This window comes from Pipra filicauda, unplaced genomic scaffold (genome assembly GCF_003945595.2).
Source record: "Pipra filicauda isolate LSUMZ 115617 unplaced genomic scaffold, ASM394559v2 scaffold388_size762695_pilon, whole genome shotgun sequence".
In the NCBI taxonomy this organism is placed as follows: domain Eukaryota; kingdom Metazoa; phylum Chordata; class Aves; order Passeriformes; family Pipridae; genus Pipra; species Pipra filicauda.
Window position 1 is genome coordinate 33,947 of NW_024104518.1, and position 27,546 is coordinate 61,492.

Here is a 27,546-nt window from a genome sequence, read left to right on the forward strand (position 1 = left end):
CACAGACACACAGGGATTTCAGCGACGGTGCCACAGGCCCTGTCTCCTCCCCACACGGATTCCTGCCCAAGTGTTACAGTCCCAAGCCCAAACCCTGTCCCTACCCCAGCCCCTCAGTGATTTCAGCTCGAGACCCACAAGCTTTATTGCACTGCCAGCTCTGCTCTCTCAGCAGTAGCTCTGCATCTTGCCAGCGCCGCCACGGGAAGCTGCTCCAGGTTCTCACTGCAGGATCTTCAGCTTGGCTCCAGCTCTGCGACTTTCCAGCTCCACCCTCTCAATCCCAGTCCCAGTCCCCCAGGTGCTCCTCCTGCCCCACAAACCTATCCCAATTCCAAAATCACAAGCCCAGCCCTAGACTGATTTCAGCTCTCCCACCCAATCCACGTTCCCGCCCATCAATCCCTATATCACACACACAGCCATTGCAGCGACGGTGCCACAGGCCCTATGTCACAGTGATTGCTCTGATTACTGCCCAAAGTGTTACAGTCCCAAGCCCAGAACCCTGTCCCTACCCCAGCCCCTCAGTGATTTCAGCTCGAGACCCACAAGCTTTATTGCACTGCCAGCTCTGCTCTCTCAGCAGTAGCTCTGCATCTTGCCAGCGCCGCCATGGGAAGCTGCTCCAGGTTCTCACTGCAGGATCTTCAGCTTGGCTCCAGCTCTGCGACTTTCCAGCTCCAACTTCACATTCCCATTCCCAGTCCCCCAGGTACTCCTCCAGCCCCACAAACCCGATCCCAACTCCAAAGTCCAGATCCCTGCCCTAGACTGATTTCAGCTCTTCCCCCCCAGTCCATGTTCCTGCCCATCAATCCCTATTCCACAGACACACAGATGTTTCAGCGACGGTGCCAGTCCCTGTCTCAATCATACAGTGATTTCTGCTGCAGTGCCACAGTCCCTATCCCTCCTCCACAGTCCCTTTCCGAGCACCACTCTCCCCATCCCATACCCAGACCCACACCCTTTATTTCTCTGCCAGCTCTGCTGTCAGCTCCTGGTAAAGCTGCTGCATGTTCCAATCCTAGCATCTTCCTTTTGTTAAAGGTCTGAGTTTTCCACCCCAGCTCTCAAGCCCACATTCCAGGCCAGGCCTGACTATTTTTATCCCAGCTCCATCCCTGCAGTACTTATGCCAGGTCCATGCTCCCTAATCCAGCCCCACTCTTGTTCTGCCCACAGTCCTACCGTCTTTATGTCTCCACCAGCTCTGCTGCCTCAGCTCCAGGTTCTCAGCTTTCTGCTGCCTCTGCCTCAGCTTTCTGCTGCCTCTGCCTAAATCTGCTCCTGGGTATCTCTGCAGCCCGGGGCTGTTGACAAGGTCACAAATCAGTCTTTGTCATTCACTTAAATATCTCTAAGAGCTGTCCCACCCATCCCAACGGGAACAGCAACAAAACAATAGAATAAACAATCAAGTAGTCAAAGACGAAAATAAAAGCAAAATAAAATTATAATAGAATGAAACATCTTTTTTTACTTTTCTTTGTAACAATACTTTCAATACCAGCCCCACTGAGAGGTTGCATCCTCATCCTTCTGGTTCGGGGCAGCACCCCTGAGCATGGGCTGCTCCCCCACTGAGCACTGACCAAAGCTGGCCGGCACAGCTGCCCGGGACACCGCCTGCCCAACGCCCTGCCTCGGCAGCTGTGGGGGACCGACCCCGGTCCCCCCTGGATCGGCAGCCGAGCGGGTGCTGCCCCATGGCTCCCCACCGCTCCCTGGAGCGGCAGCCGCGAAGGTCCCACCCTGGCTCAGCGGCCGCGCCGATCCCGGACCAGCTCCCGCAGCTCCAGCGCCGCTTCCACCTCCGCCGCCGAACTGCCCCCAGGGCCCCCCGCCCACGCCGTTTATAGCCCGCGGCCCGCACAGCCCCGCCCCCCTCGTGCCAGCCCAGCCAATCCCAGCGTCCGGCAGCGTCCGGCCCCGCCAATCCCCGCCTGCCCGTTCCCGCCCTGCCCGTCCCCAAGAACCCCGCTGTCCCCTCACGCCCCGCTCCCAGGGGCTGCTCCGCTTCCGCCCGCTCCCCGCCTCCCTCCCCTTTTCCCGGGAGAACTCCGGGACGGGACGGGTCCGCGGACCTCCCACCCGCCCTCTCAACAGCGCCTGCGGGCACCGCGGCAGCGCAGGCGCGGCTCCGCCGGATCCCGAAGCAAAGGCGCCGAGACCGGCGCCTGAGGGGAACGCGGGGGACGAGGTGGAGAGGGGGGCGGCTCCGCGCCGCGGCTGAGCGGGCAGAGCTTGCTCGACCGCGGCCCCGTTGAAAGGGCCGCCGCCGCTCCCGCCCCCTCCCCGCCTCCCGGAAGAACTCCCAGACGGGACGTGAGCGCGGAGCTGTGCCACCCGCCCTCCCTGGTCCCAACAGGGCCTGTCGGGGGCTGCGGCAGCGCAGGCGCGGCTCCGGAAGCAAAGGCGCCGGCACCTACAGCGCCTGAGGGGGACGTGGGGAAGGGGGGCGGCGCCGCGCCGCGGCTGAGCGGGCACAGCTTACGGGACCGCGGCCCCATTGAAAGGGCGGGCTACGATTGGACGGAGCGGAGAAAAGCGGGCTGGGAGTGGCGGGCCGGGATCGGACCTGCACGTCGGGAGCGGCAGCCGCGGGAGTCCCGCCCCAGCTCACCGCCGATCTCGCCCCGGCTCCCGCAGCTCCAGCGCCGCTTCCACCTCCGCCGCCGAACTGCCCCCCCCGCTCCCCCCGCCCGCTATTTATAGCCCGCGGCCCGCACAGCCCCGCCCCCCTCGTGCCAGCCCAGCCAATCCCCGCCCGCCCGTTCCCGAGAACCCCGCTGGTCCCGCAGGCCCCGCTCCCGGAGCCCCTCCCGCCCGCTCCCCGCCTCCCTCTCCTTCTCCTAGGAGAGCTCCCGGACGGGGCGTGACCGTGGAGCTCCCACCGCTCTTCCGTGGTCCCAGCAGCACCTGAGGGGAACGGGGGGACGGTGCCGCTCGGAGGGGCCGCGCCGCGGCTGAGCGGGCAGAGCTTGCGGGACCGCTGCCGGATTGAAAAGGCGGGCTGTGATTGGACGGCGCCGAGAAAGGCGGGCCGGGATTGGCGGGCCAGACGCTGCCTCGGGCCCGGATTGGCGGGGCTTGGAGCCCGCGGGGTGGCGGGAGGTGCTCGGGTGGTCAGGAGGAGGGACGAGGGCCGTGTCGGAGGGGCCCTTCCCGCGGGTCCGTGGCCGTCCCGGGTCCCGCTCCCGGGACCCCGTCCCCTGCCCCGCCCCTTGGTCGGGCTGCACCCCCGGGGTCCCGGCCCCAAGGCCCCTGCAGAGCCCCTCGGGGAGCCCCCCACCGGCACACGGGGCGGTTCCGGATCGCGAAGGCGGACTGTGCGGCATGGGGGACCGGGGAGCAGCGGCGACGTGGTGGGCCGGGAGTCGGCGGCGGGGAGCGGGGAGGACGCAGAGCGGCAGTGCGCCTCTGACCGCCTCTCCCCACGCAGCAGTTCTGCTTCTACGGGGACTCAGACTGCCCCGACTGGGTGCTGGCTGAGATCAGCTCCCTGGCCGAAATCTTTTAAGTGCCCGCCCCCACCCCCATCCCCCTGCCTGCCCCAGGCCCGCTGCCCACCCTCCTTCTCCTGCGCAGTCCCCGCTGCTGCTGAAGTTCAGCGCTATTTCAGTACTTGTTCTACTTGTGTTTCCGAAAAAAAGCTAGAATCAGGATAGCCAAAGCAACATAGAAAGTCTATTCCATCTTCAGCTACATTACAGGGCAAAGGAAATAAGTGATCCTACCCATCAGTGGAACAGGGAAAGAATGAAGATTAAGTCTGTGAGCTATAGAAGAGAAAAATCACACTGTAACAACTTAGAAGATTGCTCCAAGACCACAGTCACAGGAAAAGGGAAGAGAGCCAGGGGCAGAAACTGTAAGGCCAAAAAGATGATGGACACATCTGTGCATCAATCAGGTTCAGAGGTCACTGCATGCCCCAAGCCTAACGAGTTCTCTGGTCTATGTGTATTATACACCTATTAATTACTTGAATAGAAAATTTACAATTGAACTTTCACAAAGGTTACAGAGTGATATCCCTGCACTGACCATTGCAGCTGAGCTTCTGCTACAGATTCTGACACGTCAGGTGACTGAATGTTTGCTTGTTTTCTAGGCTCTCCTTACAGTCCATCCAGGACATGAAATATAGAGGGGATTTCTTGAGAGGCAGCTTTTAGACCTCATTCCCTTACCTTCATGGTCAATGCCATCAGCGTCACTCTCCCTCTCTTCTTGCTCTTCATCGAGAGTTCCTCGTGTTAGTATTAGCTCAGAGGGACCCATTGCAGAAGCATCAGGTCCTTGAAGGGAACAGAAACAGCTGTACACCAACCAGCTTGCTAAAGGTAAGGTTTCTATCTGCACAGAAACCCAGCAATGAACACCTGCTCTAAGGGGACAGAAAGCTGCTTGTGGATCCCAGACACAGGACAGACTCCATCAGCACCTACTCGCCTCATCTAAGGAACAGTGCAGCCAACAGCAGAGCTTTCTCATATTCTGATCTGACTGTTTCACCTTTTCTAAAGTATTTCATTATTTCTAGTAGGTCCACTGCTTTAGCTACACAGCGGGGTTTCTTCCAAACCTGTGACTGACACAGGAAGAGCTGAGTGTGACCAACCCCACAGGAACTAAAGCCCCGCTCCTCTAACATGGAGCTGCCTTCACACTTCTGCTGTGAGGACAAAGAAGCACTGTACTACTTCACAAGGCAAACTCTTCAGAAAACTTCTGCAGTAAACTTTATCTTCCTGGGGAGGTACCTGCCACTGTGCTGCCCTGCACACACACGCTGCCCATGTCCTTCCACAAGTGTTCCAGCTGCTCTCTCTTTTGTTTATTTTGAGCTTTCTCCCATAGACAAAGATTTACCTGTGGATTCTGAGAACATTTAAAACATTAGGAGAAGAGAAACCTCACCCAAACCCAGCAGCCTGTCCCCCAGTCAGAGAGCAGAAGTCACTATGCAGGTCTTACATTTCAACTAAGGTTTCACAGAACTTCTGACTAAGCGTGGAAAGCAACCTCCAGTCAGGTGGGATTCTAGGACGTTTTCAGCAGCGCCGGGAAGCCAAACTCTGTGTAGCTGTGCCTGCAGAGAACTGTCCTTTGGACAGCCACAACTCAAGGTGAGCAGAGCTACTGATTTTGGCACTGCAATTCAGTCTTTCTTACTAAGTCAAACTAGTACTCTTCACTGGTGCAGGAAGATACAGGGATAGTCTCAACAAATCCCTTTGGAAATTTATTTTTAAGAACTCTCTATCCATCTGAATGGAAGACACAATCTTATTTCCCAATCATTTTCACACAATTAGCTCAAATATTAGCACTAAACCAGTGAGCAACATCTGTTTTACAAAATCTTTTTTTTTGTAAAGATATGCTCCACCACATCTAGGAAAAAAAAGGCAAATGGTGGACTCCTTCAGGACAGGAGTTTTCCCACAGTGAGTACGACTAGTAAATGAAATGTTAGAGCCTCTCAACATAAAGGTAATTGTGTGCCTAAAAGTGACCCAAGATACACTGTTCAGGTGTAAAACAGCTAAAAACACTTACCAGTGTTTTTCTCAGGCGCTCGTATTCTGGACGATACTCTCTGAAAAGGTGAATAAAGGGAGTGCATTCAGTCTGAAAAACACATGATTTGTATTGCATAAGGATCATCCTGGAGGTTCCTTTTTACTCAAAAAAAAAGTTTTCTCTAGATTTTCATGTTTGAGAGACATTTCAGAAAGACAGTACTTTTTTCCCCAGATTTGGATTCTGAAACCAATGGATGCAAAATCAATGAACATACTTCATTAAAACAGCAACAATTCAAAACTTGGTATGGAATTACAAGAAAAAAATTACTTCACAGACTTGCTGGCACAGATAGCTTTTACTTTTTCACGGAACAGCACAAAAATTCATCTCTGAATAGTTCCTTTTTACTGCTGCTTTTTATGCTGATACTGGACACCCTAAGCTACCTTGGCTATGGCAACTGTACACTCCTTCAAATCAAAGGAGCAGACTCATGAATCAGGACCTTCAGGAAGTGGTCACTGGGTCGCGGACCAGAAGTTATCCCCTTACCTCTCCTATTCATCTACAGCTTTAGAAAGCTGGGTAAAAATCTCCCCCAGTCCTGTGCCAAACACTGCAGAAACACCAACCACCTGGAAAAGAAAACACACCAGAACTAGAGAGTAACTGAGCCAGATTTTTAATACAGAAAAAAAACAAAGTAAAAACAAACAAACAAACAATCCCCCACAACGACAACAAAAAAATCAACACCACTGAAAAACCCAACAACAACGAACTACTAATCTAAACCTAACAACACCCATTTAATCAGCACAGTGGCCTAAGAGTGGGCAGTAACACTTCTGGTTCTGTCCAGCCCGCTTTCAAACTCTTCCTCCACTTGCTGTTCATGTTTGTTACTTCTGCTTTTTGGTTGTCAGTGATTTTCTGTTTGGTGAGTTGTTGGGGTATTTTGGGGGGTGTTTCTTTGGGGAAGGAGGTTTGTTTGGTATTTTTTAACATTGTAGGGCAATTCAAAAGAAAGGTCAAGTCTTTCTGCTGTTTACTTCTTTATTGTTAATAACCCAAGTTCTCATTCTGCATCTAGGGTTATAAGTGGTTAGCAAGTATCAGTGTACTAGAATTAAAGTGCAAAAGAGACAACAAGAACTGACCTTTTGGCTCTGAAATAGTCTAATACATTTTATTTAGCCAAAGCACATTTAAAAGGTCCCCAGAACAGCAAGAGAGGGAGAATTTAATCAGTTGCTATGACAATACATTCAAAATGCACATCTACTTTCTATTTTCAACTTGTCTCTCATTACACTTCTGGCCATTTGTTCTGCTTGTATTAAATCAATTCTCTAAAAATACCTTGAATTAAGACTATTACCAGCCAGAATCCTACATCCTCTAACAAAAATTCTCCCTCTTTTTCATAGGCAAGACAGTCTCAACTACTGACTTCCAAATGGAAGACCTTTCCCAACACAGCCTTGCATTTAATCATTAATAGAGTAAATATGCAGACAGCTCTCCAAAGGATTTTAAGCATTAAGGCCAAGCACTGTGCCAATATATATCAATATTTATACTTTCCCTGCACTTCAGTACAAGCTGCCTTTTACTCCGTAATCCTCTTCATATGACCTGCTCTCCATCCAGTGCTCCAACAGTCCTGACAGGCAGATAAATATGACCTGATCAGCAAATAAGGAACAGGAAGTATGTTAGTTCTGTATATCGGACCACTACAATCCCTCGTGAAATTCTGTATATTGTTCCACATAGGACACTTGCAATATTTTTGTTTTGGCTCTGTTATCATTATCTACATGAATGGAATCATTTCGTTCCTGTAATATCAACACAGCCAAGAAGGCTTGCTTTTTCTTTAGTAAAAGCTGATGACAAACAAACACAATCAGCTAAAACCTTTAGCACAGACTATGGGATCATTAACAGCCTCCAATGTATAGTTTTGTCAGAGAAACAATTAATTTGTCCTCTCAAAACCTGGCTGAGTGGAAGAACAATCTTCTTCTTGCACAAGCAAATCTAAAGGGGGTTTTTTGTTCATTTATTTGTTTTTGAGATTCTTTCCCTTCTTCCTACGTAGTACATTGCCCAACTGTACTTGACACTTTCAGAACAAGGAAAATTACCTCAGGTGGGAAATGCTGCAGCAAAGAACACTGCCTCTTACCAGCCTATCTTAGCTTTCATCTTGTGATTAATCACAGTTCAATATTAAATTATTCAGGCTGCCATTCAGTGTGACAAGCTGCAGTGTAACAAGCTACAGTGTGACCTGAACACAGGTCATCAACAGATTACAGTTCAAAAGGGCAGTGCAAAGCCCCTTTACAGAACGACAGAATGGTGGGGGTTGGACAATACCTCTGGAGATCATCCAGTCCAATCTCTCCTGCTCAAAAAGTGGGATTAGGTAGAATAGGTTGCTCATGACTTTGCCTGAGCAAAAGTGTTTTAAGCATCTCCAGGGATGGAGACTCCACAATTTCTCTGGACGAGTCCAGAGGAGGAATTCTTAAGTTATTGTTTTCAGTGGAAAGGTAGGGACAGAAACAAGCGATCCCAAAACTTCAAACCCATCCCCACAGCGGTCCAGAGCAGCTTGAGCCCAGGTCCCTGCCTTCCCAGGGCCGGGCTCTTCTCCTGGAGGCAGAGGATGACCCGGCCCTTGTTTCTCCCACGCTCGCAGACCCAGGTCCTGCTCCTTTGGCCCCACTTTTCTTAGCAGACCCGGCATCATTTTCCAGGGTCCCCAGGAAACTTCTGCACTTGACCCATTGCTAAGTGCAGAGCACAGGGCAAGGGAAGGACAAATTTCTCGGCACCCACCCCCTGCGGGGGGCACGCAGGTGCGAGTTTCTCCGCAGAGGCGAGAAACTTGCCTGTCGCTTCCCCGGCCTGCAGTCCCCGATGGCCGCGGGAGAGGCAGAAGAGCGGCCGCGCCCACCCGCCGCGCCCAGCTTACCCCCGGGGACGATCTCCGTCGGATCTGCCGCCGTGGGTCGCTTCCGGGGGGGGGGGAAGGCGGCGGCGCAGCCCCGATAGCATCTCCAGGGCACGGCGGGAGCGGGAGCGGGAGCGGAGCGGGAGCGGGAGCGGAGCGGGACGAGCGGGCGGCGCGGCGCCCCCTGCGGCCCTCGCGCGGCCCCCCCCACCCGCCGCCTGGGGTCCTCGCGCGCCGCGGCTCCGAGACGGGGGCTGCCCGCGCCGGTGCCTGCCGCCGCCCACGAACCTGCCGCCCGCGCCCGGCGCCGCCGAGCCCCCCGCCCCGTCCCCACAGCGGGAAGCGCGGGGGCGGCGAGACGGCGCTGCGGGCGCGGGGCGGGGGTCCGGGTCGCGGCGGAGGTCAGGCAACAGGATAGACGCCTCTCTGAGGCGAGGGGGCCTCTCGCCGCCATCTTTAGTGTGGCCTCGGCTAAGTTCCGGTCGTGGCGGCGCCATCTTGAGTGTGGCGTCGGGGCGAACTTCCGGGCCGGGGCCGCCATCTTTAGTGTGGTCGTTCCGGTCCTGGCGGCGCCATCTTTACTGTGGGCTTGGCGGACTTCCGGGCCGGGACCGCCATCTTTAGTGTGGTCGTTCCGGTCCTGGCGGCGCCATCTTTACTGTGGGCTTGGCGGACTTCCGGGCCGGGGCTTTGGAGGACTTCCGGTCGCTCTCTACTTCCGGTGACCGAGTTTACCCAAATTACCGGCCCTCCTCGCTAATTTCTGCGCTTTCACCCCAAAAAATCTTCGTGTTATTCCCCCCACACACACCCCGCCAGAGACGGGAGACCGCGAGTCCCGCCCTGCCGCCGGAACCGGCCCTTAACTCGAGCGGGGAGCGCTGCACCGCCACGAGAGCCACTGCGCATGCGTCGCCGGTCCCGCTCCTGGCTGCCCTTACTTACCACGTGATCGCCGGCGTCTTGCCAACGACTGCGCACGCGCCGCCGTCGCCACCCTGCCTGCCCCGCCGCCCGACCGCCCGGCTTCGCTTTCTTACTGCGGCTCCCCCTCCGCTTTTTCGGCTCCCTGGGGTTCCCCCACCCGCATTTTGGGGTCCCCGTCTCACATTTTAGGGGTGATGACCCCGCAATTTACGGTTCGGGGGGCGGGAGGAGAGGAAACGGGGTGCCCAAGAAGGGGTTTCTTTTTTTTTCTTTTTTTTTTTTCCTCTTTTATTTCATTTTCATTTTATTTCCTTTTTAGTTTTTTTGCCTTTTTTCTTTTTAATTTTCTTTTGTATTTTATATTTCCTTTTATATTTCGTTTATTTTTTATTCTCTTTATTTTTCATTGTCTCTCCCAGTGCTCCCCAGTAACACCCAGTGCTCCTCAACAACCCCCAGTAACACCCAGTGCTCCCCAAAAATTGACCCAAAACCGACCCAAATCACCCCAAACGCTGACCCAAAACTGACCCCAAAAACTGACCCAAATCATCCCAAAACTGACCCCAAAAACTGACCCCAATCGTCCCAACAGCTGACCCAAAACTGACCCAAATCACCCCAAAAAATAACCCCAAACTGACCCCAAAAACTGACCCAAATCATCCCCAAAACTGACCCAAAACTCTGCATTTGTTTGGCATCATTTCCTCTCAAAAACAACATCTCCGATTTAGTTGATTGCTAAAGCCATCATTTTAAAATCATCCCAGGAATCAAAAGGGACTGGAAAACACACAGAAATCATTCCTGCGCCCACCAAATCATTAGGAATTGGAACCCGATTCCCTCATCTCTCTCCTTGTGCTTCTTGGCTGGAAAACCTGATGATCCCCGCTGGCTCTTTTTAGGCTGCTTTTCTTCCACAGCTCCTTTCCTCCCGGTTGAAACCTCCTGGCATATTCAGGGCTTACCTGGAGGGAAGCCCCTCTGAAGTATTTCCTCTCGTGGCAATTCTGTGGGATGAAGAAGTAAAAAAAGCACGTCAAGAGCTCCTTCTACCCCCTTCCTTCGCATACACCCTCCCAGTTTGTCCTTGGCAGCTCCATCCCCCCGGCACCCGCACCCGACGCTTCGGCTCCGCTGGGAAAGGGACAGCAAGTGCACAAGCAAGTTCAGTGCTGGGCAGGGGCTCCCTGGGGAACGGCACTTCAGTGCTTTAGTCCGTGGCCTTTCCTGCTGCCCTCCCTCCCGGAGGCAGAGGATGACCCGGCCCTTGTTTCTCCCACGCTCGCAGACCCAGGTCCTGCTCCTTTGGCCCCACTTTTCTTAGCAGACCCGGCATCCTTTTCCAGGGTCCCCAGGAAACTTCTGCACTTGACCCATTGCTAAGTGCAGAGCACAGGGCGAGGGAAGGACAAATTTCTCGGCACCCACCCCCTGGAATTTTCCTTCTCCGCAGCACGCTCCCGTTCCCGCTGTCTCTGGAGGTGCCCGCACGAGTCCTCCTTCTCCCAGCACCTCAGAGAATGTCCTTTTCACCCGGGTCCTGCTCGCCGGCCTCCAACAAAACACGCTGACAACATTTTTCAGGATGCCAGTGGAGAGATATTAGAGCACACTGCACAGGGAAGCTGAGCCTGCCCCATCCCTGCAAGTGTTCCAGGACGGGCTGGACGGGACTGGGAGCAACCGGGGACAGTGGAAGGTGGCCCTGCCCACGGAAGACAGGCTGGCCTTTGAAGGTCCCCTTCAAACCAAATCGCTCTGGGATTCCCCTCCAAAATCACTACCCAAGAGACACAGCAAGCAAAGCAGAAGGACTGCACTCCCCGCTTTTCTTACCTGCAGGCACACACAGCACAGCACGTTGGACAGAAAAGCCACAGGGTTAGTCCTGCCAGAGGCATCCGGCACACCCACGGCGACCGAAGGAAAAGAGGGAGCCTGGGAACACGGAGTAAAAGACACCTTAATTAGGACTACACTGAGCAATAGCCAGGTCATTCCCACAGACAGCTTCACCGGCCAGTCACACAAAAAGCACTCACCGAGGCCTCAGTTAGGATGGCTCCTGACGCTGACCAGGTGAGTACCTCCCTGGAAGCCCGCTCCGCTCATGCCAGGCACTGGGGCTCACCCAGGGGGGCTTTGCCAAGCATCCAATGGAAATTAAAATTACAGCCTGGGCAAAGGCGCTTCCCGCAGGACCGCTCCTGGCCGAGGCCACCGGTCCGTGCAAGTCAGACCGCTGACCACCCAGGGGGGATTTTCGGGGGCACGCTTCCAGCTTTTATTCTCCAGAAACTCCAGTTCTTTCTGGCACCGCTTGCTTCAGTCTTCCCCTGCTGGAAGAGGTCACTTTAGTCTTTCGAGGGGCCAGATTGCCAAAGCCCGGCCGGTCCATTCCCACGAGGAAAGGTAGCTTGGTCTTGGACAGGATACTGGGGGCGGGGGAGACACAAAATAAAAGTTTAATTTAAAACAACTGCCTAGAATAGAAAGCAATTCAAACATAAGGCAGACAAGACTCGTGCAAAACTGAATTACATTTGTCTTCAAAGGATAATTATTTCCCTCTGCACCTCAGAGAATGCAATTTTCACCCGGGTCCTGCTTACCATCGTTGAACAAAACACGCTGACAAAATTTTTCCTGATGACAGTGGAGCGATATTAGAGCACACTGCACAGGGAAGCTGAGCCTGCCCCATCCCTGCAAGTGTTCCAGGCCAGGCTGGACGGGACTGGGAGCATCCAGTCGGGGATGAGAGCGGAAGGTGTCCCTGCCCACGGAAGGCAGGCTGGCCTTTGAAGGTCCCCTTCAAACCAAATCGCTCTGGGATTCCCCTCCAAAATCACTCCCCAAGAGACACAGCGAGCAAAGCAGAAGGACTGCGCTCCCAGCTTTTCTTACCTGCAGGCACACACAGCACAGCACGTTGGACAGAAAAGCCACGGGGTTAGCCCTGCCAGAGGCGTCCGGCACACCCACGGCCACCGAAGGGAAAGAGGGAGCCTGGGAACACTGAGTAAAAGACACTTTAATTAGGAGTACACCGAGCACTAGCCAGGTCATTCACACAGCTTCACTGTCCAGTCACACAAAAAGCACTCACCGAGGCCTCAGTTAGGATAGCTCCTGACGCTGACCAGGTGAATACCTCCATTTGCCCCGGGGTGTCAAGAATAACATCCCTGGGAAGAAGTCACCCTGAACAACAAAAAGGCAAAATTAGTGAAGCACGGGGTCCTCTTCTGACTAGATTGCCACCAGCATTCCATAGCAAATGCCACGACTATTCTGTTACAGACGAGAAAACCCTGTTCTCCCAAACAAACAGCCAGGAGATTTATGGGCACGCCTGAAAATTTCCTGTGAGGAACTTTTTGTAACTAAGGAGCAGGTGCTATCTTGAGTTGAAGGCATCAATTTGACAGACACTTAGTACAGCAAACTCTTCAGCAGAGGAATTAATTGCTGCCTATTTGAACAGTAGGTGAGAGAAAATGACAGTCTAATAGAAGACAAGAAAAGCAGAAAACTGCAATCAGCAGCCTTTTCTTCCATCTCTCCCGAGAAAGTCTAGTTTGTCTGTTCTAATAATTCTATGCCCTTTTCTACATGAAACTTAGACCAAGGCTGAAAAAACAACTAGAAAACACGGAGAGAAGCTTTTTAGAATTTCACGTGATTTTCCCAAACCGATCCCAGAAAAGCAGAACTCGGTAGAACGTGCTCACCTCGAGGCCTTTGGTCTTTTTTTCCATAAGCTTCGTCACCTGATTGAAAAAGCAGAATAGACTCGGTATTTAGGCTCACAACAGGAAAACCTCCCCTTCGTTTCCTAAAAGAAACTACATTAATCTGCACAGCTGCAGGCGCGTCTCCAGCTGTTAAAGCCTTTCAGCTTTTGAGAGGGTGAGAATGCCCTGCTAAGGAAGGCTGAAAAATGCTCGGAGCCTGCCCAGGTCAAAGAGCCCCTTGATTTTGTCTGTGTTCCAGTCCCTGGCTAAAGAAAGGGCAGAACCACCGCAGGTGTTGCTTGCCTTTTCCCTACGAGGTTTTGCCAGGTGCTGGGCCAGCCCGGGCCCTCCGGGGGAAGGCCGGCAGTGCCCAAAGCCCGCCGCTTTCCCACGGCAAGCGTCGCTTGCGAGAGCGCCCCCGAGCGCCGGGCCCTGCCTCACAGTCGCCGCCTGGCGGACACGGCCGGGAGCGGCCCTGCAGCCGCGCGCGGCGCTGCAGCCGCGCGCCTCCCCCCCCCCCCCTTGGCGAGACCCGCGGCGCCTTTCGCGCGTCCGGGCCTTTCTTCCCTAAAACCTGCCCTTGCCTAGGAAAAGCTGAGCAATTCACAGAGTTGCTGCTTCCAGCCCAGCTTCCCAAAGGATTTCTCTCTCCCGGCAGCACAGACAGGGTCCCCGAGGCAGCGCAGACCCTCCCCGCGGGGGGGTGTGGTGCGTGTGCAATGCCAGGGCACATCCGAACCCGGCCCTGCGGCGGCACGCAGGTGCGAGTTTCTCCGCAGAGGCGAGAAACTTGCCTGTCGCTTCCCCGGCCTGCAGTCCCCGATGGCCGCGGGAGAGGCAGAAGAGCGGCCGCGCCCACCCGCCGCGCCCAGCTTACCCCCGGGGACGATCTCCGTCGGATCTGCCGCCGTGGGTCGCTTCCGGGGGGGGGGGGAAGGCGGCGGCGCAGCCCCGATAGCATCTCCAGGGCACGGCGGGAGCGGGAGCGGAGCGGGAGCGGGAGCGGGAGCGGGAGCGGGAGCGGAGCGGGACGAGCGGGCGGCGCGGCGCCCCCTGCGGCCCTCGCGCGGCCCCCCCCACCCGCCGCCTGGGGTCCTCGCGCGCCGCGGCTCCGAGACGGGGGCTGCCCGCGCCGGTGCCTGCCGCCGCCCACGAACCTGCCGCCCGCGCCCGGCGCCGCCGAGCCCCCCGCCCCGTCCCCACAGCGGGAAGCGGCGCGGCGAGACGGCGCTGCGGGCGCGGGTCCGGGTCGCGGCGGAGGTCAGGCAACAGGATAGACGCCTCTCTGAGGCGAGGGGGCCTCTCGCCGCCATCTTTAGTGTGGCCTCGGCTAAGTTCCGGTCGTGGCGGCGCCATCTTGAGTGTGGCGTCGGGGCGAACGTCCGGGCCGGGGCCGCCATCTTTAGTGTGGTCGTTCCGGTCCTGGCGGCGCCATCTTTACTGTGGTCTTGGCGGACTTCCGGGCCGGGGCCGCCATCTTTAGTGTGGTCGTTCCGTTCCTGGCGGCGCCATCTTTACTGTGGGCTTGGCGGACTTCCGGGCCGGGACCGCCATCTTTAGTGTGGTCGTTCCGGTCCTGGCGGCGCCATCTTTACTGTGGGCTTGGCGGACTTCCGGGCCGGGGCCTTGGAGGACTTCCGGTCGCTCTCTACTTCCGGTGACCGAGTTTACCCAAATTACCGGCCCTCCTCGCTAATTTCTGCGCTTTCACCCCAAAAAATCTTCACGTTATTCCCCCCACACACACCCCGCCAGAGACGGGAGACCGCCAGTCCCGCCCTGCCGCCGGAACCGGCCCTTAACTCGAGCGGGGAGCGCTGCACCGTCACGAGAGCCACTGCGCATGCGTCGCCGGTCCCGCTCCTGGCTGCCCTTACTTACCACGTGATCGCCGGCGTCTTGCCAACGACTGCGCACGCGCCGCCGTCGCCACCTTGCCTGCCCCCCCCACCCCGCCGCCCGACCGCCCGGCTTCGCTTTCTTACTGCGGCTCCCCCTCCGCTTTTTCGGCTCCCTGGGGCTCCCCCACCCGCATTTTCGGATCCCCGTCTCACATTTTAGGGGTGATGACCCCGCAATTTACGGGTCGGGGGGCGGGAGGAGAGGAAACGGGGTGCCCAAGAAGGGGTTTCTTTTTTTTTTTTTTTTCTCTTTTATTTCATTTTCATTTTATTTCCTTTTTAGGTTTTTTTGCCTTTTTTTATTTTATTTTGTTTTTTTATATTTCCTTTTTTATTTCGTTTATTTTTTATTCTCTTTATTTTTCATTTTCTCTCCCAGTGCTCCCCAGTAACACCCAGTGCTCCTCAACAACCCCCAGTAACACCCAGTGCTCCCCAAAAATTGACCCAAAACCGACCCAAATCACCCCAAACGCTGACCCAAAACTGACCCCAAAAACTGACCCAAATCATCCCAAAACTGACCCCAAAAACTGACCCCAGTCGTCCCAACAGCTGACCCAAAACTGACCCAAATCACCCCAAAAAATAACCCCAAACTGACCCCAAAAACTGACCCAAATCATCCCCAAAACTGACCCAAAACGCTGCATTTATTTGGCACCATTTCCTCTCAGAAACAACATCTCCGATTTAGTTGATTGCTAAAGCCATCATTTTAAAATCATCCCAGGAATCAAAAGGGACTGGAAAACACACACAAATCATTCCTGCACCCACCAAATCATTAGGAATTGGAACCCGATTCCCTCATCTCCCTCCTTGTTTTTCCTGGCTGGAAAACCTGCTGATCCCCACTGGCTATTTTTAGGCTGCTTTTCTTCCACAGCTCCTTTCCTCCCGGCTGAAACCTCCCGGCATATTCAGGGCTTATCCGGAGGGAAGCCCCTCTGAAGTATTTCCTCTCGTGGCAATTCTGTGGGATGAAGAAGGAAAAAAAGCACGTCAAGAGCTCCTTCTCCCCCCTTCCCTCGCAAACACCCTCCCAGTTTGTCCTTGGCAGCTCCATGCCCCCGGCACCCGCACCCGACGCTTCGGCTCCGCTGGGGAAGGGACAGCAAGTGCACAAGCAAGTTCAGTGCTGGGCAGGGGCTCCCTGGGGAACGGCACTTCAGTGCTTTAGTCCGTGGCCTTTCCTGCTGCCCTCCCTCCCGGAGGCAGAGGATGACCCGGCCCTTGTTTCTCCCACGCTCGCAGACCCAGGTCCTGCTCCTTTGGCCCCACTTTTCTTAGCAGACCCGGCATCATTTTCCAGGGTCCCCAGGAAACTTCTGCACTTGACCCATTGCTAAGTGCAGAGCACAGGGCGAGGGAAGGACAAATTTCTCGGCACCCACCCCCTGGAATTTTCCTTCTCCGCAGCACGCGCCCGTTCCCGCTGTCTCTGGAGGTGCCCGCACGAGTCCTCCTTCTCCCAGCACCTCAGAGAATGTCCTCTTCACCCGGGTCCTGCTTACCGGCGTCCAACAAAACACGCTGACGACATTTTTCAGGATGCCAGTGGAGAGATATTAGAGCGCACTGCCCAGGGAAGCTGAGCCTGCCCCATCCCTGCAAGTGTTCCAGGCCGGGCTGGACGGGACTCGCAGCAACCGGGGACAGTGGAAGGTGTCCCTGCCCACGGAAGACAGGCTGGCCTTTGAAGGTCCCCTTCAAACCAAATCGCTCTGGGATTCCCCTCCAAAATCACTCCCCAAGAGACACAGCAAGCAAAGCAGAGGGACTGCAGCACTCCCAGCTTTTCCTACCTGCAGGCACACACAGCACAGCACAGCACGTTGGACATAAAAGCCACAGGGTTAGTCCTGCCAGAGGCGTCCGGCACACCCACGGCGACCGAAGGGAAACAGGGAGCCTGGGAACACGGAGTAAAAGGCACCTTAATTAGGACTACACTGAGCAATAGCCAGGTCATTCCCACAGACAGCTTCACCGTCCAGTCACACAAAAAGCACTGACCTACCAGGGCCTCAGTTAGGATGGCTCCTGACGCTGACACCTCCGTTTGCCCCGGGGGGTCAAGAAGAACATCCCTGGGAAGAAGTCACCCTGAACAACAAAAAGGCAAAATTAGTGAAGCACGGGGTCCTCTTCTGACTAGATTGCCACCAGCATTCCATAGCAAATGCCACGACTGTTCTGTTACAGACGAGAAAACCCTGTTCTCCCAAACAAACAGCCAGGAGATTTATGGGCACGCCTGAAAATTTCCGTGAGGAACTTTTTGTAACTAAGGAGCAGGTGCTATCTTGAGTTGAAGGCATCAATTTGACAGACACTTAGTACAGCAAACTCTTCAGCAGAGCAATTAACTGCTGCCTATTTGAACAGCAGGGGAGAGAAAATGACAGTCGAAGGGAAGACAAGAAAAGCAGAACTGCAATCAGCAGCCTTTTCTTCCATCTCTCCCGAGAAAGTCTAGTTTGTGTGTTCTAATAATTCTATGCCCTTTTCTACACGAAACTTAGACCAAGGCTGAAAAAACAACTAGAAAACACGGAGAGAAGCTTTTTAGAATTTCACGTGATTTTCCCAAACCGATCCCAGAAAAGCAGAACTCGGTAGAATGTGCTCACCTCGAGGCCTTTGGTCTTTTTTTCCATAAGCTTCGTCACCTGATTGAAAAAGCAGAGTAGACTCGGTATTTAGGCTCACAACAGGAAAACCTCCCCTTCGTTTCCTAAAAGAAACTCCATTAATCTGCACAGCTGCAGGCGCGTCTCCAGCTGTTAAAGCCTTTCAGCTTTTCAGAGGGTGAGAATGCCCTGCGAAGGAAGGCTGAAAAATGCTCGGAGCCTGCCCAGGTCAAAGAGCCCCTTGATTTTGTCTGTGTTCCAGTCCCCGGCTAAAGAAAGGACAGAACCACCGCAGGTGTTGCTTGCCTTTTCCCTACGAGGTTTTGCCAGGCGCTGGGCCAGCCCGGGCACTGCGGGGGAAGGCCGGCAGTGCCCAAAGCCCGCCGCTTTCCCAGGGCAAGCGTCGCTTGCGAGAGCGCCCCCGAGCGCCGGGCCCTGCCTCACAGTCGCCGCCTGGCGGACACGGCCGGGAGCGGCACTGCAGCCGCGCGCGGCGCTGCAGCCGCGCGCCCCCCCCCCCTTGGCGAGACCCGCGGCGCCTTTCGCGCGTCCGGGCCTTTCTTCCCTAAAAACCTGCCCTTGCCTAGGAAAAGCTGAGCAGTTCACAGAGTTGCTGTTTCCAGCCCAGCTTCCCAAAGGATTTCCCTCTCCCGGCAGCACAGACAGGGTCCCCGAGGCAGCGCAGACCCTCCCCGCGGGGGGGTGTGGTGCGTGTGCAATGCCAGGGCACATCCGAACCCGGCCCTGCGGCGGCACGCAGGTGCGAGTTTCTCCGCAGAGGCGGGAAACTTGCCTGTCGCTTCCCCTGCCTGCAGTCGCCGATGGGCGCGGGAGAGGCAGAAGAGCGGCCGCGCCCCCCCCCGCGGCGCCCAGCTTACCCCGGGGACGATCTCCGTCGGATCTGCCGCCGTGGGTCGCTTGCGGGGGGGGAAGGCGGCGGCGCAGCCCCGACAGCATCTCCAGGGCACTGCGGGACCGAGCGGGGCGGGAGCGGGAGCGGGGACGGGAGCGGAGCGGAACGTGCTCGCCTGGGGGTCCTCGCGGTCAGCCGCGTGCCGCGGCCCCGAGATGGGGGCTGCCCTCGCCGGTGCCTGCCGCCGCCTACGAACCTGCCGCCCGCGCCCGGCGCCGCCGAGCGCCCCGCCCTGTCCCCACAGCGGGAAGCGGCGCGGCGAGACGGCGCTGCGGGCGCGGGGCGGGGGTCCCGGTCGCGGCGGAGGTCAGGCAACAGGATAGACGCCTCTCTGAGGCGAGGGGGCCTCTCGCCGCCATCTTTAGTGTGGCCTCGGCTAAGTTCCGGTCGTGGCGGCGCCATCTTGAGTGTGGCGTCGGGGCGAACTTCCGGGCCGGGGCCGCCATCTTTAGTGTGGTCGATCCGGTCCTGGCGGCGCCATCTTTACTGTGGGCTTGGCGGACTTCCGCGCCGGGGCCTTGGAGGACTTCCGGTCGCTCTCTACTTCCGGTGACCCAGTTTACCCAAATTAGCGTCCCTCCTCGCTAATTTCAGCGCTTTCACCCCAAAAAATCTTCATGTTATTCCCCCCACACACACCCCGGGAGAGACGGGAGGCCGCGAGTCCCGCCCTGCCGCCGGAACCGGCCCTTAACTCGAGCGGGGAGCGCTGCACCGGCACGAGAGCCACTGCGCATGCGTCGCCGGTCCCTCTCCTGGCTGCCCTTACTTACCACGTGATCGCCGGCGTCTTGCCAACGACTGCGCATCCGCCGGCGTCGCCACCCTGGCTTCCCACCACCCCGCCGACCGACCGCCCAGCTTCGCTTTCTTACTGCGCGCGCCTCGCCCGCTTTTCCGGGGCTCCTCCCTCACATTTCGCCGCTCGCCCTCCACTGCCTTTTCGGCTCCCTAGGCTTCCCCCACCCACCTTTTGCGGTCCCCTTCTCACAGCTTAGGGGTGACCCCCATCTTACGGGGCGGAGGGCGGAGCGGGGAGGAAACCCTGGGGTGCCCAAGAAGGCTTGTTTTTCCCTTTCATTTCACTTCTCATTATATTATTGCCTTTTAAGTTTCCCCGATTTTAATTTTTTTCTTTTAATTTTCTTTTGTATTTTCTCTTTCCTTCTTCATTCCCTTAATTTTTTATGCTCTTTATTTTTCATTCCCTTTTCTTTTCTTTCTCGTTTGCTTTTTATTTTTTTAGTTTTTAGTCCTCCAGAGAGGAAGAAAGAAAACTGCAGCTCCTCTGGGCCACAGAAAGGCTCCCCTGCCCTTCCCTTAAACACAACCCCTGCAAGGAGTGCCCTGGAAGCCCGCTCCGCTCTCTTCTCCGATGGCTTCTGCCAGGGCGGGAAGAGGCAGGTGGGCCCGAGAAACACCAGCTCCTCCGTACCAAGGCAACCCGGACCCCACGCCCCCGGAGGCACATCTCCAAGACCCTCCCCGCCCACCCACAGGCCCCCCCACTTCCCCCCACAAAACTCTCCAAGCTTCACTTGGACTCACCACGGCGATGCACGGCGCAGTCCCACCCGCTGCGGGGAGCCGGGCCCTCTGGGCAAAGGCAGCTGGGCATGCGAAGCAGCGGCCAAAGAGGCTGCCGCCCTGCTTACAGGGGGCTCCGGCCGCTGCCTGGACCACAAAGGGCCTGGGACACCAGGACACTGACCCCGACTTACAGGGGGGCCCTGGGCCCAAAGGCCTGCGGAGGCTCCTTCTCTCCGCTCGGCCTTCCCCCGCGGCATCAAGTACCTGACTCAAGGGCCAGGCACTGGGGCTCGTGGCCTAAGGCCCTGAGCTGGGCCCCGAGGGCAGGGAGGGCACACGCCCAGCCCCATGCCCGTGAGAGGCCAGGGGACCCCGCGGGACACCCGCCTGATTACAGGCGGTCCCTCCAACCGCCCGCCGAGCAGGGGGGACGCACAAAGCCCCACTTAGGGGGCCGCCCCCCCGAGGCCCGGCACTCCCAACAAGGGCCTTGCGGCCTAAGGCCGGCGGGGACAGGGCCCCAGCCCCGAGGACGGGGGGGGGGCCCACGCTGGCACATCGCCAGCAGGACGGGCGGCCCCGCAGCGCCACTAATGGGCTTCGCTCCGTCCTCGGGAACAGGGGGCGAGCCCGACGCTCTCCTCTCCTGCTCGGCGGCGGGGCTGGCTCCCCACGGGTTGGCACACAGAGCCCCTCTTTCCCTCCTGGGAAGTCTAAGCTACACTGCCTACATCTCTGCGGGGGCTACAGGAGGGACCAGCTCACTCGCTCGCTCACTCACACCGACGGGACAAGGACACAAAGGGGGAACGTCCCAGAAGAGGGAGCAAGCTCTGTGCGCCAAGCCGTGGGGAGCCGGCCCTGCCGCCGAGCAGGGGAGGAGAGCCTCGGGCTCGCCCCTTGTTCCCGAGGATGGAGCGAAGCCCGTTAGTGGCCCCAGGCTGCGCACGGGCCAGAAGGGCCTCAGCGTGCTGAGGGGCAAGGGACACAGGCTATGACGCACCCCGACTACGGGGAGTCACTCGGGTCAGGGGCCGCCAGCAGGCACCAAAGGTGCCAAGGGAAAAAGCCCTGCCCCGCTTACGGGGCGGGCGGGCCGGGGGACGAGAGAGCTCCGTTTCCCCCCTCGGGCGTGGAGGCGGGCACTCTCACGCTCCTTAAAGGGCGGTTGCCCCTCTCTCCGGGCAGCCACAGGAGCACGAAGGCAAAAGGCCAACGCCAAGCAAAGCAAAGGACCCAGCCCTGCTTACAGGGAGGTCGCCCAGCGCAAAGCCAGCCGGGGCACCCTGAAGGTGCCCGCCGGACTCTTACGGATCCCTGCCCGGGGGGGGCCAGGGAGGTGCATTTGCCCAGAGGGTCCCTGTCGTGCCCCCTCTTGAGCTCGACGCTGCTGCTCCTCTTCTTCGCTCTTGCCTCAAAGTTCCACTGCTGTCTCTTCTTTCTTCTCCAACGGCTTCTGCCAAGGCAGGAGGACACAATTGAGCCTGAGAAACACCAGCTCCTCCCCAAGAAGGAAACCCGGTCCCTACACCCCCAGAGGGAGATCTCCAAGCCACTACCCACCCACAGGCCCCCCCAGCTCCACAAACCCCTCCAAACTTCACTTGGTCTCACCAGAGCGACGCAGTCCCATCCGCTGCTGGGAGCCAGGCCCTCTGGGCAAAGGCAGCTGGGCATGCAAGGCAGTGGCCAAAGAGGCTGCACCCCTGCTTACAGGGGGCTCCGGCCGCTGCCTGGAGCGCAAAGTGCCCGGGACTCCAGGGCACTGGCCCCGACTTACAGGGCAGCCCTGGGCCCAAAGGCGCGCGGATGCTCCTTCTCTCCGCTTCTGTGTCACCTAACACACTCCCCGCTAACGGGGCGGTCGCCCCGCACAGGCTGCCAGCTGGGGGAGCACAAAGGCTCCCAGACCCGGACCCTGCTTACAGGCGGGTTCACACCCAGGGAGCCACGGAGCTCGGCCTTCCCCCGAGGACAGGGAGGGCACACGCCCAGCCCCACGCCTGTGAAAGGGTGGGGACCCCACGGGACACCCGCCTGGTTACAGAGGGTCCCTCCAACCGCCCGCCGGGCACGGGGGACGCACAAAGCCCCACTTACAGGGCCGCCCCCGAGGCCCGGCACTCCCAACAGTGGCCTGACGGCCTAAGGCCGGAGGGGGGGGGTGGGGATCACGCTGGCACATCACCAGCAGGACAGGCAGCCCCGCAGCGCAGGCACACGCCCAGGCCCTGGCTACAGGCGGGTCACGGTGCCTGCACCACCACTAACGGGCTTCGCTCTGTCCTGGGGAAGAAGGGGCAAGGCTGGGCCCTGTCTCCACCCGTGGGTTCAGAGGGCACCCCCCGGTTGCTGCACAGAGCCCCTCTTTCCCTCCTGGGAAGTCTAAGCTACACTCGCCTCACTTTTGCTACGGGGGATAAAACACAAGCTCACTTGCTCACTCACACCGACAAACACAAAAACACAAAGGGGGAACGTCCCAGAAGAGGGAGCAGGTTCTGTGCAGCCAACGCGTGGGGAGCCATCCCTCCCTCTGGGCAGGAGAGCAGAGCCTCAGCCCTGCCCCGGGCTCTGCAGAGGCCAGAGGGGCCTCAGCACACGGAGGGGCTTCACAACTGGCCCAGGGACCAAGGCCGTGACACGCCCCAGCTACAGGGGGTCACTCTGGCCAGGGGCCATAAGCAGGCACAAAGGTGCCAGGGGGAAAAGCCCTGCCCTGCTTACAGGGCGGGCTGGGGGTCAGGAAAAGCCCTGCCCTGCTTACAGGGCGGGCTGGGGGTCAGGAAAAGCCCTGCCCTGCTTACAGGGCGGGCTGGGGGTCAGGAAAGCCCTGCCCTGCTTACAGGGCGGGCTGGGGGTCAGGAAAAGCCCTGCCCTGCTTACAGGGCGGGCTGGGGGTCAGGAAAAGCCCTGCCCTGCTTACAGGGCGGGCTGGGGGTCAGGAAAAGCCCTGCCCTGCTTACAGGGCGGGCTGGGGGTCAGGAAAAGCCCTGCCCTGCTTACAGGGCGGGCTGGGGATAGGGAGAGCTCCGTTTCCCCCCTTGGGTGAGGAGATGGGGGCTCTCACCCTCCTTACAGGGTTGCCCCTCTCTCCAGGCAGCCAAAGGAGCGCCATGGCCAAAGGCCAGCAAAGCAAAGCAAAGCAAAGACCCAGCCCTGCTTACAGGGTGGTCGCCCAGCGCAAAGCCAGCCGGGGCACCCTGAAGGTGCCCGCCGGACTCTTACGGATCCCTGCCCGGGGGGGGCCAGGGAGGTGCATTTGCCCAGAGGGTCCCTGTCGTGCCCCCTCTTGAGCTCGACGCTGCTGCTCCTCTTCTTCGCTCTTGCTCAAAGTTCCACTGCTGTCTCTTCTTTCTTCTCCGACGGCTTCTGCCAAGGCAGGAGGACACAATTGAGCCTGAGAAACACCAGCTCCTCCCCAAGAAGGAAACCCGGTCCCTACACCCCCAGAGGGAGATCTCCAAGCCACTACCCACCCACAGGCCCCCCCAGCTCCACAAACCCCTCCAAACTTCACTTGGTCTCACCAGAGCGACGCAGTCCCATCCGCTGCTGGGAGCCGGGCCCTCTGGGCAAAGGCAGCTGCAAGGCAGTGGCCAAAGAGGCTGCACCCCTGCTTACAGGGGGCTCCGGCCGCTGCCTGGAGCGCAAAGTGCCCGGGACTCCAGGGCACTGGCCCCGACTTACAGGGCAGCCCTGGGCCCAAAGGCCCGCGGAGGCTCCTTCTCTCCGCTTCGGGGGCACCTGACCCGCTCCCCGCTAACGGGGCGGTCGCCCCGCACAGGCTGCCAGCTGAGGGAGCACAAAGGCTCCCAGACCCGGACCCTGCTTACAGGCGGGTTCACACCCAGGGAGCCACGGAGCTCGGCCTTCCCCCGAGGACATGGAGGGCACACGCCCAGCCCCACGCCTGTGAAAGGGTGGGGACCCCACGGGACACCCGCCTGGTTACAGAGGGTCCCTCCAACCGCCCGCCGGGCACGGGGGACGCACAAAGCCCCACTTACAGGGCCGCCCCCGAGGCCCGGCACTCCCAACAGTGGCCGGACGGCCTAAGGCCGGGGGGGGGATCACGCTGGCACATCACCAGCAGGACAGGCAGCCCCGCAGCGCAGGCACACGCCCAGGCCCTGGCTACAGGCGGGTCACGGTGCCTGCACCACCACTAACGGGCTTCGCTCTGTCCTGGGGAAGAAGGGGCAAGGCTGGGCCCTGTCTCCACCCGTGGGTTCAGAGGGCACGCCCCGGTTGTTGCACAGAGCCCCTCTTTCCCTCCTGGGAAGTCTAAGCTACACTAGCCTCACTTTTGCTACGGGGGATAAAACACAAGCTCACTTGCTCACTCACACCGACAAACACAAAAACACAAAGGGGGAACGTCCCAGAAGAGGGAGCAGGTTCTGTGCAGCCAACGCGTGGGGAGCCATCCCTCCCTCTGGGCAGGAGAGCAGAGCCTCAGCCCTGCCCCGGGCTCTGCAGAAGCCAGAGGGGCCTCAGCACACGGAGGGGCTTCACACCTGGCCCGGGGACCGAGGCCGTGACACGCCCCAGCTACAGGGGGTCACTCTGGCCAGGGGCCATAAGCAGGCACAAAGGTGCCAGGGGGAAAAGCCCTGCCCTGCTTACAGGGTGGGCTGGGGGTCGGGAAAAGCCCTACCCTGCTTACAGGGTGGGCTGGGGGGCGGGAAAAGCCCTGCCCTGCTTACAGGGTGGGCTGGGGGGCGGGAAAAGCCCTGCCCTGCTTACAGGGTGGGCTGGGGGGCGGGAAAAGCCCTGCCCTGCTTACAGGGTGGGCTGGGGGGCGGGAAAAGCCCTGCCCTGCTTACAGGGTGGGCTGGGGGGCGGGAAAAGCCCTGCCCTGCTTACAGGGTGGGCTGGGGGGCAGGAAAAGCCCTGCCCTGCTTACAGGGTGGGCTGGGGGTTCGGGAGAGCTCCGTTTCCCCCCGCGGGTGCGGAGACGGGGGCTCTCACCCTCCTTACAGGGTTGCCCCTCTCTCCGGGCAGCCAAAGGAGCGCCATGGCCAAAGGCCAGCAAAGCAAAGCAAAGACCCAGCCCTGCTTACAGGGAGGTCGCCCAGCGCAAAGCCAGCAGGGCAGCCTGAAGGTGCCCGCCGGACTCTTACGGATCCCTGCCCGGGGGGTGCCCGGGAGGTGCCTTTGCCCAGAGGGTCTCTGTCGTGCCCCCTCTTGAGCTCGACGCTGCTGTTCCTCTCCTTGGCTCTTGCCTCGCTGGTCCACTCTTGAGCTCGACGCTGCTGCTCCTCTTCTTCGCTCTTGCCTCGAAGTTCCAGTCCTGTCTCTTCTTTCTTCTCCGACGGCTTCTGCCAAGGCAGGAGGACACAGTTGAGCCTGAGAAACACCAGCTCCTCCCCAAGAAGGAAACCCGGTCCCTACACCCCCAGAGGGAGATCTCCAAGCCACTACCCACCCACAGGCCCCCCCAGCTCCACAAACCCCTCCAAACTTCACTTGGTCTCACCAGAGCGACGCAGTCCCATCCGCTGCTGGGAGCCGGGCCCTCTGGGCAAAGGCAGCTGGGCAGGCAAAGCAGTGGCCAAAGAGGCTGCACCCCTGCTTACAGGGGGCTCCGGCCGCTGCTTGGAGCACAAAGTGCCCGGGACTCCAGGGCACTGGCCCCGACTTACAGGGCAGCCCTGGGCCCAAAGGCTCGCGGAGGCTCCTTCTCTCCGCTTCGGGGGCACCTGACCCGCTCCCCGCTAACGGGGCGGTCGCCCCGCACAGGCTGCAAGCTGAGGGAGCACAAAGGCTCCCAGACCCGGACCCTGCTTACAGGCGGGTTCACACCCAGGGAGCCACGGAGCTCGGCCTTCCCCCGAGGACAGGGAGGGCACACGCCCAGCCCCACGCCTGTGAAAGGGTGGGGACCCCACGGGACACCCGCCTGGTTACAGAGGGTCCCTCCAACCGCCCGCCGGGCACGGGGGACGCACAAAGCCCCACTTACAGGGCCGCCCCCGAGGCCCGGCACTCCCAACAGTGGCCTGACGGCCTAAGGCCGGGGGGGGATCACGCTGGCACATCACCAGCAGGACAGGCAGCCCCGCAGCGCAGGCACACGCCCAGGCCCTGGCTACAGGCGGGTCACGGTGCCTGCACCACCACTAATGGGCTTCGCTCTGTCCTGGGGAAGAAGGGGCAAGGCTGGGCCCTGTCTCCACCCGTGGGTTCAGAGGGCACCCCCCGGCTGCTGCACAGAGCCCCTCTTTCCCTCCTGGGAAGTCTAAGCTACACTAGCCTCACTTTTGCTAGGGGGGATAAAACACAAGCTCACTTGCTTGCTCACTCACACCGACAAAGACAAAAACACAAAGGGGGAACGTCCCAGAAGAGGGAGCAGGCTCTGTGCAGCCAACGCGTGGGGAGCCATCCCTCCCTCTGGGCAGGAGAGCAGAGCCTCAGCCCTGCCCCGGGCTCTGCAGAGGCCAGCGGGGCCTCAGCACACGGAGGGGCTTCACAACTGGCCCAGGGACCAAGGCCGTGACACGCCCCAGCTACAGGGGGTCACTCTGGCCAGGGGCCATAAGCAGGCACAAAGGTGCCAGGGGGAAAAGCCCTGCCCTGCTTACAGGGCGGGCTGGGGGTCAGGAAAAGCCCTGCCCTGCTTACAGGGCGGGCGGGGGGTCAGGAAAAGCCCTGCCCTGCTTACAGGGCGGGCTGGGGGTCAGGAAAAGCCCTGCCCTGCTTACAGGGCGGGCTGGGGGTCAGGAAAAGCCCTGCCCTGCTTACAGGGTGGGCTGGGGGTCAGGAAAAGCCCTGCCCTGCTTACAGGGCGGGCTGGGGGTCAGGAAAAGCCCTGCCCTGCTTACAGGGCAGGCTGGGGGTCAGGAAAAGGCCTGCCCTGCTTACAGGGCGGGCTGGGGATAGGGAGAGCTCCGTTTCCCCCCTTGGGTGAGGAGATGGGGGCTCTCACCCTCCTTACAGGGTTGCCCCTCTCTCCAGGCAGCCAAAGGAGCGCCATGGCCAAAGGCCAGCAAAGCAAAGCAAAGACCCAGCCCTGCTTACAGGGAGGTCGCCCAGCGCAAAGCCAGCCGGGGCACCCTGAAGGTGCCCGCCGGACTCTTACGGATCCCTGCCCGGGGGGGGCCAGGGAGGTGCATTTGCCCAGAGGGTCCCTGTCGTGCCCCCTCTTGAGCTCGATGCTGCTGCTCCTCTTCTTCGCTCTTGCCTCAAAGTTCCACTGCTGTCTCTTCTTTCTTCTCCGACGGCTTCTGCCAAGGCAGGAGGACACAATTGAGCCTGAGAAACACCAGCTCCTCCCCAAGAAGGAAACCCGGTCCCTACACCCCCAGAGGGAGATCTCCAAGCCACTACCCACCCACAGGTCCCCCCAGCTCCACAAGTCCCTCCAAACTTCACTTGG

General features: G+C 58.9%; 1 protein-coding gene and 4 long non-coding RNA genes across 13 annotated transcripts; all 5 read right to left on the minus strand.

Moving 5' to 3' along the window:
• Positions 1-665: 665 nt before the first annotated feature.
• On the minus strand, positions 666-3,344 carry LOC113991267 (translation initiation factor IF-2-like). The gene is made up of 3 exons (XM_039384966.1): positions 2,901-3,344; positions 1,758-2,431; positions 666-1,316 (listed from the first exon to the last, which is right to left on the minus strand). The coding sequence occupies exons 1-3, from the start codon at positions 3,342-3,344 to the stop codon at positions 1,157-1,159; spliced, it is 1,278 nt and encodes a 425-aa protein (XP_039240900.1). The 3' UTR covers positions 666-1,156.
• A 327-nt stretch (positions 3,345-3,671) lies between these two features.
• Positions 3,672-16,927, minus strand: LOC113987788. Of its 8 annotated transcripts, none has more exons than XR_005564912.1 (5): positions 12,353-12,394; positions 6,094-7,229; positions 5,572-5,643; positions 4,987-5,406; positions 3,672-4,890 (listed from the first exon to the last, which is right to left on the minus strand). It is a non-coding gene; the product is annotated as an uncharacterized LOC113987788 (long non-coding RNA). The 8 variants fall into 8 exon arrangements; XR_005564911.1 differs by having other exon boundaries at positions 3,672-4,307; positions 4,773-5,406; XR_005564914.1 differs by lacking the exon at positions 12,353-12,394 and adding an exon at positions 16,892-16,927 and having other exon boundaries at positions 3,672-5,406; positions 6,094-6,176.
• A 31-nt stretch (positions 16,928-16,958) lies between these two features.
• LOC120323963 lies at positions 16,959-17,761 on the minus strand. Of its 2 annotated transcripts, none has more exons than XR_005564916.1 (3): positions 17,720-17,761; positions 17,103-17,192; positions 16,959-16,998 (listed from the first exon to the last, which is right to left on the minus strand). It is a non-coding gene; the product is annotated as an uncharacterized LOC120323963 (long non-coding RNA). The 2 variants fall into 2 exon arrangements; XR_005564915.1 differs by having other exon boundaries at positions 16,960-16,998; positions 17,107-17,192.
• A 5,544-nt stretch (positions 17,762-23,305) lies between these two features.
• LOC113989751 lies at positions 23,306-23,750 on the minus strand. Its single transcript, XR_003541387.2, has 2 exons — positions 23,693-23,750; positions 23,306-23,534 (listed from the first exon to the last, which is right to left on the minus strand). It is a non-coding gene; the product is annotated as an uncharacterized LOC113989751 (long non-coding RNA).
• Positions 23,751-25,334: 1,584 nt separating this feature from the next.
• On the minus strand, positions 25,335-26,797 carry LOC120323962. Its single transcript, XR_005564905.1, has 2 exons — positions 25,645-26,797; positions 25,335-25,486 (listed from the first exon to the last, which is right to left on the minus strand). It is a non-coding gene; the product is annotated as an uncharacterized LOC120323962 (long non-coding RNA).
• Between the last annotated feature and the right edge of the window lie 749 nt (positions 26,798-27,546).

Coding starts and splice junctions, on each gene's coding strand:
- LOC113991267 (XM_039384966.1), bottom strand. CDS start 3,344: ATGCCGCACAGTCCGCCTTCGCGATCCGGAACCGCCCCGTGTGCCGGT. Junction 2,432..2,900: donor GCTGGGACCACGGAAGAGCG/GTGGGAGCTCCA, acceptor CAGGCGCTGTAG/GTGCCGGCGCCTTTGCTTCC. Junction 1,317..1,757: donor GGCGCGGCCGCTGAGCCAGG/GTGGGACCTTCG, acceptor CCTTGTCAACAG/CCCCGGGCTGCAGAGATACC.